Raw genomic sequence first — 13,123 nt, forward strand, 5'->3', positions numbered from 1 at the left:
TCCGTAATTTATGGCTTATGCTATAAAAAAGGAGTTGATCTGTTATGGCAAAAATCAGTATTACAATAGTAAATTGATTATGTACGACTTGTAGCTATAAAAGAGATATGGATACGATCTTACGATCGTTAGGACATTGCATATAATGGGACCAATAAGAAGTGATCTACTCAAAATTGATCATAGCATTATAGTGACCGATTAAAGTTTTATAATTTACTGATCGTCTGCTCTTACGGACGATCTCCTGAAGTCTACTACTTTATACAAACTGAAGGGCCATGCAACTGCATCCACTCAACTCTACTCACCTTGATAGTTCTGAGGCCAGATGGTGGGAACGTTCTGTGGGGGAAAAGCATTGGGAACCAATAGGGGAGAAAGAAAAACAAACATAATATAGAACACGACTGACATTTGCTTCCACTCTTGATAAAGCAGATCGCTACATTTGTGTGATCCTCTTACTGCCATTCCCGAAAGGAAGTTTAAAAAAAACACACACAGGAAGACGTTCACGCTAGGTTCGCACACTCACCATTGGCACACTGTAGTACTGGTAGAACGGCTGATACGGCAACGTTGGAGGATACATGGTTGGCACACCTGGCGGGTAGACTGTGGCGAACTGCTCGATTGGAATATTGTTGATGGCTGGCGTTGGCGGGGTGGCAGCATAGTACACCGCACCGTTCGTGGCGCACAGTGTCTGCTTCTTGATTGCCGGCGCAATGTTCAGTTTGCGATCCCTCAGGACAATGCAATCACACTGCATAGAATCGTAACGTTAATTGTAAAAACAACATCAAACGGGTAAACGATATGGAAGCGCGGAAAAAAAAGGCTCAACCCGGTCGCTGGGTTGCGACCAGACACTTACATCATTCTGCAGCTTCTGTGCCTCGTGTTCCGTTTCGAACGTCACGAAACCGTACCCTTTGCTGACGCCGGCCCGGTCCACGATGATTTTCGTCGACTTGACGTTACCGTACGATGAAAATAGACGGCACAGCTCAGCCTCGGTCGTATCGCCACTGTGGGGGATGGGAGGTGTGACCGGCGCAAGGGATTGCAATAATCGGAAGAAAAACACAAAGCATTGCGTATTCGGTTAGGTACTGCTTGCACATCTCGTCATATATTCGGAGGCACACCTGCTGTATGCTATATTTTTTTTTCATTCTATTCGGTTCATCATCCCATGTTAAGGTTTGTTTGCCAACATGGATGTGGTAAAGTCATTTACTCAGTGCTTATTGACAATTTCGCATCGAATCGAGACGAATATGGAATTTTCCGAACGGTTGATGTCCATTCGCCCTCTTAAGATCCTGATTAAAGTCCTGAGTTACATGTGCTATTGTAATTGGAATCTATTTACGATCATTGTGGATCTTTAATTTAAAATACAAAACTAAATCGTTGTACGTAGAATGCTCTCATTTACACGGTAAGAAGAAACTTCAAAATGAATATGTTTTTTTTTTGTTTTGCAAAGTAAAGAACTCGTAATGTACAAATGGAACGAATGCGCGCACATTGCGTATATAATGCCGGCAAAAAGAAACAGTTGTAACGAGAGAACGCAAAACGGAACGTAAACGAGAACATGAGTAAAGTGTAACGGAACCGGAAAATAACACTTCAGTGTAACACACACACACACAGGCGCGGACACACACACACACACATGGTGGTGTAACAGCACTTACCTGATACCGCCGACAAAGACCCGGTTCGGTATGAGCGTCCCGTACTTTGGGGCCGCCAGGGCCCCATCTAGCTGTCCAGCCGGGGTCGGTATGGACATTTTGTGCAGTGCTGCCGGATACGGATCCGTCGTGAGGCCGGGGGGAGATTTTACCTTTGCTGAAGAAAAATGGCACCGGTGATGTGTCGGTGTCGGCTCAGGTGGCGGGGGGGGTTTGTCGTATATGTATATATTTGGGTTTGAGTGTGCTTTTATGCCTGTATTTGATTCTGTTTCGTGTGCTTCGAAGGTGGACCACACCGCGTCTAGTGGGTCCTAGTAGGTTTTTACCACTCGACTCGATACCGTGAGCTGGGCACACGAGGACTTGGGACTTTTAATCTTAGCGTCGCCGTTAAGATGCTCCACAAAACGGTTCTACTGCTCGTGTGTGGGGGTAGTTTTATCCTCTTGTGCTTTGGGTGCTTTACACAACACGTCCGCCGGTTTTCGATGGCTTTGGTTTACCGTGGCCGAAGTTTTGATGCATTTAGCCAACAGAAAAGGAAAGCTACAAATGGTCACTCCTCTACAAGACACAACTACGCGCGACGACACGGGAAGCTTCCTGTTGCCTTTCTTACGTCAAGCGAGTCTTTCGTGTTCTCTCCTTTAAGCAGCTTTGTTTGGAAACAATTTTGTCCGCGTTCCGCGTGCTTCTCAAAAGGCTTCGTCGTGTTTTAGCATTAGTTTGTTGGCGTTTCTTTTTGGGGTGAGGAAGGTGTGGATTCTGCAACAACAATAACAATACAATTCACCTTCAGCGTCGGGAGTGCGTTGCGTATTGATTCTCGTCCTTTAATGCAGCTTCCCGTTCGATTCCTTTTTTGCGTGTGTTCCGATTGGGTTGGGGCTTGTGGGGCGCTCTATCGTCGTTGTAATGCTTTTGCTTCGAGTACTACCCGTGCACCCGTTAGTTTTGCACCATCTGCTGGTAGGTCACAATTCTCGTTGTCATTTGCTTTTGGCTGTATGCCGTACCGTGCTTAGTAGCTTAGATGCACACGCGCTGTATATGCGTAAGAGGCACACGCGCACACTTTCTACTGCTCTCTATTGCTGCAGTGCGCAAGAGAAAGGAATCAAATGCATATAACACACAATAGATCAAGATATACGTATATATATACACACACACACACGCACACCGAGTACCGCGTGAGAGGGTATTGTGTTGTGTAGTTTATGGAAACAACAGTGGGGTAGGTTCGCACCGTCGAGAGCGGGATTTTGAGAGAAAAAAATGGAAGAAGAAAAAAAAAGAAGAAAACACAATAGTAAAATAAAAACAAAACAGAAAAGAACACAACACAACAGTAACAGCAACAGTGAACAACAAGTGTAACAAGAAACGGCAACAACGGCAGCAACATGGCAACAATTGCAAACGCAACAACAAAACACCGTGACTAACGACTACAGTTTTTTTTCTTAATTGTTGTTTTTTTTTGTTGGTGGGCCGGGAAAAGAAAACTGAGGTAAAAAAAACATAGAACCCTGTGGGTGGGAAGGGATAGAGGGAGAGGCAAAAGGATGTGTTCGTTGGGGGAAAAATGGAAAGAAAATGTGTATAGTTCCGAGGCAAAAACAAATCACAACAATGGTCTCCGGATGACTTTGAGCCAACGATTGATGGACGCACCCGGTATCCCGGTATTCTCGCTACGGTGCCACGGCGGGCAAGAGACGAACCCCCATTTTCCTTCTACTACCCCCATAATGCGCAAAGAGTGAGCTATCACTTACTTGAACGGGGAAAGTAACAAAATAAAACAAAATAAATGCCTCCCGCAGGATACACACAACACCGGGCGGAAGGTTCTTCAAGAAGGTAAAGTACCACCCATTTCCAACATGCACCGCAGTTGATGGAAAGCTTTCAAAGTAAATGACTACTCCTGAGGGGCGCGTACCAAATGTACCTCTCCTCCTTGCACACTCTTCATACATGCTAATGATAGCGTAGCTTGATTTGCGTTCTGTTTCATTAAGGAAGAAATAGTTTTTCTTCTAGTTCTGGTTGCAAAACCACTGAATGATGATATACTACTGTGTCCGAAAAATAAAGTGACTTTCCGTTTTTTTTCTAAATGGTTTTTTTATTAGGCCAAATTAAGGTCATTCCATTCGAAGTAATCCCCTTCCGATGCAATGCACCTCTTCCCCCTCTTCTGCCACTCCTCGAAGCAGGTGGAAAACGCGGATGCACGGATGGCCTATAGTTCCGCCGTCGCTGCGGCTTCTATCTCCTCGATAGTGTGAAAACGGTGTCCCCGAAGCGGCCGTTTTAGCTTGTTGAACAGCCAGAAGTCGGCTGCTGCCAAATCTGGTGAATACGGCGGTTGCGGAACGATATGAGGGCCAGTTGTTGTGAAAAACTCCCTCAAAATGATGGCCCAATGGGAGGGCGCATTATCATGGTGCAACAACCAGCTGTAGTTTTTCCACAAATCCGGCCGTTTTCCGCCGGCCGGAAATCCCAACACTTTCCGAAAGGTCTCGTATCGTCAACTGACGATTGTTGACCACCAAATCCTTGATTTGGACAACGTAGGGGTCGTCGGTCGAGGTGGATGGACTCCCCGGACGGTCCCCGTCTTCGACCTTCTCACGGCCATTCTTGAAAACACTGTACCTATTGTACACATTTTTCTTCGACATAGAATCTTACCAAAAGGCTTTTTGTAGCATCCGCAATGTTTCCGCAGCGTTAATTTCATTGCGCAAACAAAATTTGATACAGGTGCGCTGTTCCACAAACTTAACAACTTGGTCAATATGGACAAAAACACATGGCGCAGCTCCGAAAACAAATTTTCACTACTAGCCGGGTTGATGTTGTGACTTGAAACTTGGCAAATGTGTCAAAAACATACAAATTGACAAACGAAAAATAAAAACAAGAGGCTTCTTTAGGTGCGCGAAATTTGACATCTAGTGTCACCTTACTTTTCGGACACAGTAGTAGGTCAAACGATCGCATCGGTTGGAGGATATTTCAATGCATTGAGAGTGAATTTTTGTTACGTATTGTTTTAGTGTAATAGAAAAGCATTTAGAACATGATAAATAACAATAAATATTGAATAAAATGGTACTGCTGTATATTGACTTTTTTGTTGTTACTCATTTATCACAAAGTTTCATTTAACACATCGAAAAAATCACCGAAAAGCTTTCGTGTGATATGACAAATCCAGCGGCGGATCGAACGGTAGGTGGAGTAGGTGGTCGCCCAGGGACTCGTCGTGTTGGGGGCCCCAAAAAATTTGTGCCGATTGTACGATTTTTGAAAATCTAACGGCAGAGTAAATTTATAGCAAAAAAAATTGATCAAAACTACCTTCCTTGGTTATATAAAACATTTGTTTCTATGAGATAAATTAAATGCAGAGAAGAATATCGACTTTGTGACTTTAAAGTATAAACGAAATTGCACCAGGATTTCCGAATTGGCGAGTTTTCTGTCTCGATTGACACGGAAAAAGCATCCTCCTGCGTTGGATGCTCTCCTGGTATCAGGAGCTTGAAAAACTGATCATTTTTGGCGAGTTTTCTGTCTCGATCGACACGGAAAAAGCATCCTCCTGCGTTGGATGCTCTCCTGGTATCAGGAGCTGGAAAAACTGGTCATTTTTGGCGAGTTTTCTGTCTCGATCGACACGGAAAAAGCATCCTCCTGCGTTGGATGCTCTCCTGGTATCAGGAGCTGGAAAAACTGGTCATTTTTGGCGAGTTTTCTGTCTCGATCGACACGGAAAAAGCATCCTCCTGCGTTGGATGCTCTCCTGGTATCAGGAGCTTGAAAAACTGGTCATTTTTGGCGAGTTTTCTGTCTCAATCGACACGGAAAAAGCATCCTCCTGCGTTGGATGCTCTCCTGGTATCAGGAGCTTGAAAAACTGGTCATTTTTGGCGAGTTTTCTGTCTCAATCGACACGGAAAAAGCATCCTCCTGCGTTGGATGCTCTCCTGGTATCAGGAGCTTGAAAAACTGGTCATTTTTGCGAGTTTTCTGGCTCGATTGACACGGAAAACGCATCTTCCTGCGTTGGATGCTCTCCTGGTATCAGGAGCTTGACAAACTGGTCATTTTTGGCGAGTTTTCTGGCTCGATCGACACGGACAAAGCATCCTCCTGCGTTGGATGCTCTCCTGGTATCAGGAGCTTGAAAAACTGGTCATTTTTGGCGAGTTTTCTGTCTCGATCGACACGGAAAAAGCATCCTCCTGCGTTGGATGCTCTCCTGGTATCAGGAGCTTGACAAACTGGTCATTTTTGGCGAGTTTTCTGTCTCGATTGACACGGAAAAAGCATCCTCCTGCGTTGGATGCTCTCCTGGTATCAGGAGCTTGAAAAACTGGTCATTTTTGCGAGTTTTCTGTCTCAATCGACACGGAAAACGCATCCTCCTGCGTTGGATGCTCTCCTGGTATCAGGAGCTTGAAAAACTGGTCATTTTTGGCGAGTTTTCTGTCTCAATCGACACGGAAAAAGCATCCTCCTGCGTTGGATGCTCTCCTGGTATCAGGAGCTTGAAAAACTGGTCATTTTTGGCGAGTTTTCTGTCTCAATCGACACGGAAAAAGCATCCTCCTGCGTTGGATGCTCTCCTGGTATCAGGAGCTTGACAAACTGGTCATTTTTGGCGAGTTTTCTGTCTCAATCGACACGGAAAAAGCATCCTCCTGCGTTGGATGCTCTCCTGGTATCAGGAGCTTGAAAAACTGGTCATTTTTGGCGAGTTTTCTGTCTCAATCGACACGGACAAAGCATCCTCCTGCGTTGGATGCTCTCCTGGTATCAGGAGCTTGACAAACTGGTCATTTTTGGCGAGTTTTCTGTCTCAATCGACACGGAAAAAGCATCCTCCTGCGTTGGATGCTCTCCTGGTATCAGGAGCTTGAAAAACTGGTCATTTTTGCGAGTTTTCTGGCTCGATTGACACGGAAAACGCATCTTCCTGCGTTGGATGCTCTCCTGGTATCAGGAGCTTGACAAACTGGTCATTTTTGGCGAGTTTTCTGGCTCGATCGACACGGAAAAAGCATCCTCCTGCGTTGGATGCTCTCCTGGTATCAGGAGCTTGAAAAACTGGTCATTTTTGGCGAGTTTTCTGTCTCGATCGACACGGAAAAAGCATCCTCCTGCGTTGGATGCTCTCCTGGTATCAGGAGCTTGACAAACTGGTCATTTTTGGCGAGTTTTCTGTCTCGATTGACACGGAAAAAGCATCCTCCTGCGTTGGATGCTCTCCTGGTATCAGGAGCTTGAAAAACTGGTCATTTTTGCGAGTTTTCTGTCTCAATCGACACGGAAAACGCATCCTCCTGCGTTGGATGCTCTCCTGGTATCAGGAGCTTGAAAAACTGGTCATTTTTGGCGAGTTTTCTGTCTCAATCGACACGGAAAAAGCATCCTCCTGCGTTGGATGCTCTCCTGGTATCAGGAGCTTGAAAAACTGGTCATTTTTGGCGAGTTTTCTGTCTCAATCGACACGGAAAAAGCATCCTCCTGCGTTGGATGCTCTCCTGGTATCAGGAGCTTGACAAACTGGTCATTTTTGGCGAGTTTTCTGTCTCAATCGACACGGAAAAAGCATCCTCCTGCGTTGGATGCTCTCCTGGTATCAGGAGCTTGAAAAACTGGTCATTTTTGGCGAGTTTTCTGTCTCAATCGACACGGACAAAGCATCCTCCTGCGTTGGATGCTCTCCTGGTATCAGGAGCTTGAAAAACTGGTCATTTTTGGCGAGTTTTCTGTCTCGATCGACACGGACAAAGCATCCTCCTGCGTTGGATGCTCTCCTGGTATCAGGAGCTTGAAAAACTGGTCATTTTTGGCGAGTTTTCTGTCTCGATCGACACGGACAAAGCATCCTCCTGCGTTGGATGCTCTCCTGGTATCAGGAGCTTGAAAAACTGGTCATTTTTGGCGAGTTTTCTGTCTCAATCGACACGGAAAAAGCATCCTCCTGCGTTGGATGCTCTCCTGGTATCAGGAGCTTGAAAAACTGGTCATTTTTGGCGAGTTTTCTGTCTCAATCGACACGGAAAAAGCATCCTCCTGCGTTGGATGCTCTCCTGGTATCAGGAGCTTGAAAAACTGATCATTTTTGGCGAGTTTTCTGTCTCGATCGACACGGAAAAAGCATCCTCCTGCGTTGGATGCTCTCCTGGTATCAGGAGCTGGAAAAACTGGTCATTTTTGGCGAGTTTTCTGTCTCGATCGACACGGAAAAAGCATCCTCCTGCGTTGGATGCTCTCCTGGTATCAGGAGCTGGAAAAACTGGTCATTTTTGGCGAGTTTTCTGTCTCGATCGACACGGAAAAAGCATCCTCCTGCGTTGGATGCTCTCCTGGTATCAGGAGCTTGAAAAACTGGTCATTTTTGGCGAGTTTTCTGTCTCAATCGACACGGAAAAAGCATCCTCCTGCGTTGGATGCTCTCCTGGTATCAGGAGCTTGAAAAACTGGTCATTTTTGGCGAGTTTTCTGTCTCAATCGACACGGAAAAAGCATCCTCCTGCGTTGGATGCTCTCCTGGTATCAGGAGCTTGAAAAACTGGTCATTTTTGGCGAGTTTTCTGTCTCGATCGACACGGACAAAGCATCCTCCTGCGTTGGATGCTCTCCTGGTATCAGGAGCTTGACAAACTGGTCATTTTTGGCGAGTTTTCTGGCTCGATCGACACGGACAAAGCATCCTCCTGCGTTGGATGCTCTCCTGGTATCAGGAGCTTGAAAAACTGGTCATTTTTGGCGAGTTTTCTGTCTCAATCGACACGGAAAAAGCATCCTCCTGCGTTGGATGCTCTCCTGGTATCAGGAGCTTGAAAAACTGGTCATTTTTGGCGAGTTATCTGTCTCGATTGACACGGAAAAAGCATCCTCCTACGTTGGATGCTCTCCTGGTATCAGGAACTTGAAAAACTGGTCATTTTTGGCGAGTTTTCTGTCTCAATCGACACGGAAAAAGCATCCTCCTGCGTTGGATGCTCTCCTGGTATCAGGAGCTGGAAAAACTGGTCATTTTTGCGAGTTTTCTGTCTCGATTGACACGGCGATGGATGCTCTCCTGGATGCTCTCCGAGTGCAAGAATATGCATGCAAGTTTGTTGTATGCAGTGTTGCTCAACATTGCATATGAAGTTGGGCGCCATCTTGCGCGCCATCTTGATCGGCTGGTACATGCAAGTTTGTTCAATGCACCAAACTTGCATTGCAAGTTGGTTACAAAGTTAGTGTATAAACATTGCATACCTTACGGCGCAGTACCAGGAGCTACCTCTTCCGTGGATGCTCTCCTGGTACTATACATTCGGAAACTGGTAGTTTTCGAAGAAAGTTTTCTCCACCAACGGGAAAGTTAGTGTTTAAACATTGCATACATTTCGGCGGTTTTCGACCAAAATTGCTGTACAAAGTGCTACCTCTTCCGTGGATGCATTCCTGGTATCGGCAATCTGAAAATACTTGGTTTGTATGGGATTTCGTACCAGCCGACGGGAAGTTTGAGCGAGATGAAGGATGCTTTCCGTTTCATCCATCTTCCTTACACTAGCGATCGCTCTCACGGGTTTGATAGTATGCAATGCAATAGGGATTGTTCGTTAAAAATTTCTTGGAAAACTACCAGTTTCCGAATGTATAGTACCAGGAGAGCATGCACGGAAGAGGTAGCTCCTGGTACTGCGCCGTAAGGTATGCAATGTTAATACACTAACTTTGCAACCAACTTTCCGCCGTAAGGTATGCAATGTTTATACACTAGTTTTTCATACAAACCAGCTGTTTTCAGATTTCCGATACCAGGAGAGCATGTTGTTCAAGAGGTAACATCTTCCATCCCCCGCCCCCCCCTTCCCCCGTCAAGATGGCGGACAAGGGGATTGATCCTCCACTGGTTTCAGGAGCAACATTAGCAAGCTCATTACGTAGCTCTAATTGTTTCAGCCCAAAATAAGCACGTTTCGAAGCAGTTGTCTAATTGTGCTGCACTTGCTCAAACCGGGACAGGCCGTTGCGTGTGTCAATGTCTACTACTCATCTCACAGGTCACTGGTCTGATGTTCCCATGTCTGATCATCCCATGCTGCCTCTTCGAGGCGAAATAATTCCTGCTAAAGAAACTCTGGGATGCGTACCGATATTTCCCTCCACAAACCGACAGCTAATCATCGCGTGTGTTTGACATTCTATGGCCGCAATACATTCCAGCGCCACGAGCACAAACCAAGTGTAGTTCAGATCCTTTAAAACTTTGTCCCTCTTCATCCACCTGCATGCGCCATCTGTGGGCGCATTATTTATTGTATCGAGCCACCAAAAATGCCACACTAATTGCGTTTAACAGTTGCCCGGATACAGGCAGACAGACAGACACGGTAGTGCAGCAAACGCTGATTGGGTATGGCTGTGACAACTTCCGGTACGATTCCGGCGCATCAGTAGCATACGCGGTAGGGCGGTAGGTGGTTTATGGAGAATTTGCTCCGAAAGCCTACGTCCTACGGCAAACAACAATTGGCTGCTGATGAAGAGAAAACTAGGTCATAGGCACAAGGATGCATCGGAGCAGCAACGAAACATGTCATCTGCAGCAAAAGATGCCACCACTCGTCCAAGTGCAAGTCTCTGTCGGTGATGGAGTCGAAATTGGACCGAACTTCAAGAACCACACAAAAACACACACACACACACTCCCCACAAGGGGCGGGGGGGATGAGAATTTCCCGGGCATCGATCCGGCCAAACCTGGGCTGGATTGATGATAAATCTATCGTTTCGTTTGCTGTTACTCACCACGATACCGTAATAACCTCGATCCCCCAATAAAGAACCGGATGGTGCGGATTAACATTGTTCCATGGGAACACACACCAGCACATCCGGATAGGCTAACCAAAACATGTACAAGGTAGCAAAAGGCTATCCAGGAACCAGAAGCGAAGTTGGTCAGCTAATGATTTTCTCAATTTGAACCCCAAAAAAAAAACGATCGATCGGTCCCACAAATCTGACCGATTTTTTTTACTAAAGACACAACTGTTTTGCCTTGAGCTGCACACCACACAACCTCCCGGAATAGCCATGAACGCACGAAAATTGAAAATTCTTGCCACCGTTCCGGTTTGGGGTGCGGTGGAGCTTGTTTTGGTTTTTGGTCATGTTCTTACCGCGTCTAAACCTCCACAAACATCCGAAGCTGCGCTGCACTGAGTACCGGATTGGCAGGACACTGCAAAGGATGTCTCCCCTCAGTCGGAATTTGTGAGCCTGTGAGCTGTTGTTGTCGGACAATATGCACCCAGTGCTCCTGACCGCGTTAAACGGGGCACCTTTGGTGGGTATGTGTCGCAGTATTGGTTAATGTTACGCTCACTTCCGACATGCAAATGTTCTATCTCGTCCCACAACAGACCATCCGGCCCCAAAAGCATATTGTGCTCCAGAAGGCACCGTGCCAGAAAGCACCACTAATTTAATAACTTTTTTATAGTCTCTCTGTGAGTGTGTTTGGGGGAGCATGCATGTACGCCGTATGTTTAATGTTTGTCTCCAATATACGTTGATTGAACGGGCAAATAAAGGGAAGGAACGAAGGAGCGAAGAACGTGGGACAGTGGTTCGTGTCACACCGTTTACCAGCTGGTAGCTCTCCTGTATTTTGCCTCTTCCCCACGGAGGGCCAAATAGATTTTCCACAATTTTCCAATTTCGTCCATATGACTCCCCCGTTTGTGTACATGGGGGGGGGGGGGGGGGACGTCCTTCCTTGATGAGTATATGCAATCCAGATTTTGTCTTCCCGTTCTGCCCCATAAAAACGAGGAGTAGACAAGAGAAAAGGGTTTTATGTGCTCGATCGATTCCAGAAGTGACCGAAGTTCCCCCGCTTGCTGCATCATCTTTGCCATCGGTTTGCTCCCAGACGATCGTCTGAGCGAAAGAAAAGAGACAACTTTTTAAACTAATAGCATATTGACGATGAAGAGATGCTTGTACAGCCTCGATGATTATTTTTTGTTTTTTAATGCTCGTTTTCTTTCCTCCGTTCTCGTCAGCGATACGATACGATCTTAGCCGTGTCGTCCCACCCGGGTGAAACGACAAACCGGTGTCTTTCTACGTCCTCGGAGACAAAGCGTCTGGTGCTGCCGGGTGAGAGATGCCTGCCAGAAATAGAACCAGGTATTGGAGCAGACAACAGTTCGGGGGAAAACAACTCTCAACCCCCCAGAAGGCACACCTAGCGGAATATTGCGAATATAAACACACAGCAGCGCCATGGTTAATGGGTACGGAGGGGGAGTAAACGCTGGGCAAAGGAAGAAAATATTGTCACAATCGACTAAGAGATGCAGAAGGTCCACTCTGGTTCCTGTTGAACGTAACCGAACAGGAGTGTAGTGCAGCTCAGAAAGCTCATCATAATGAGTTTTCTGCTGCTGAACGTTCATTGAATTGTTACTACAAACGGTTGGCTTTTGTGTGTTTTAAGCTGGAACGGTCCTCTCTTGAAGGCGTACGGTTGAAGGCACTCAATGGCTCGGTTTGTCTTTTATGCTGCTAAAGAACATTAGTTATCTCCAGACACTGTTGTGTTATGGCCAAATTTATATAATTTCGAAACGTGGATGGGGCTATGGTTTAAGAGACACCCGGGCACTGAAACGGTCGAAGGCGTTCTTTTCAATCTTAAAGCTGCATGTGATAGAATTTCGTTAGGAACTGTTTGATTCACTGTTCTGAGGTTTACTAAAACACATAAGAACTTAAATAAAGATGAGATTATTCTAGAGAAATCTAAGTCCAAAGTATACTACGTATAGAAGGGTATCGAATATTCGTTGGTGTATTGCAAGCATATGTTTGGAATCATCGAAGATCATCTACTATAAGACAATTGAGTTCTTAAAATAATGATCACATTAGTATGATACATCTATAGCCCTATTTCTAGTAGATCGAAAAGAATCCTGAAGAAAGGGAATGATCACATTATAGCGCAATTTAACTTAAAAATTACACATACATGTGTATTTTAGTACAGTTATTGTAGTCTCAAAACATTGCTCCTGTTGAACAATGGATCAAATTGACTGAGTCGTTTAAACGAAAGAAAGTTCCTTCGAAGGATACTGATTAGATGCTAAAAGGAGAAGGATCTTCATGGTTTCTACTTAACTATCTTATAGCACACTTAAATTCGTCATTTTCCTATGTGCTATTCACGTCATGAGAACGACACTGGACAATCCTGTCCGTTTTAAGGCAGGTAAAGTTATTATTATTGGTCTGATATGTGAGAGAGTTGATTTATGTTATTATGCAATAGATGGCGCCATACCATAGTATATTTCAACATG

The 13,123-nt window shown here is 45.5% G+C and overlaps 1 protein-coding gene across 5 annotated transcripts in view; it reads right to left on the bottom strand.

Moving 5' to 3' along the window:
* The window catches only part of LOC128301585 (protein boule), a 54,166-nt gene that overhangs the window by 15,963 nt on the left and 25,080 nt on the right, over window positions 1-13,123 (bottom strand). For 4 of the 5 annotated variants that reach the window (XM_053038148.1, XM_053038149.1, XM_053038150.1 and 1 more), the window contains 4 exons: window positions 1,713-2,809; window positions 881-1,034; window positions 537-769; window positions 312-367 (listed from right to left, as the gene is read on the bottom strand). In XM_053038148.1, coding sequence (XP_052894108.1) covers window positions 312-367; window positions 537-769; window positions 881-1,034; window positions 1,713-1,810 — 541 coding nt within the window. In that variant the 5' untranslated portion in view covers window positions 1,811-2,809. The remainder of the gene's footprint in view (window positions 1-311; window positions 368-536; window positions 770-880; window positions 1,035-1,712; window positions 2,810-13,123) is intronic. The other variant, XM_053038151.1, reaches the window with a different exon arrangement.

This window comes from Anopheles moucheti, chromosome 3, assembly GCF_943734755.1.
Source record: "Anopheles moucheti chromosome 3, idAnoMoucSN_F20_07, whole genome shotgun sequence".
Taxonomy (NCBI): domain Eukaryota; kingdom Metazoa; phylum Arthropoda; class Insecta; order Diptera; family Culicidae; genus Anopheles; species Anopheles moucheti.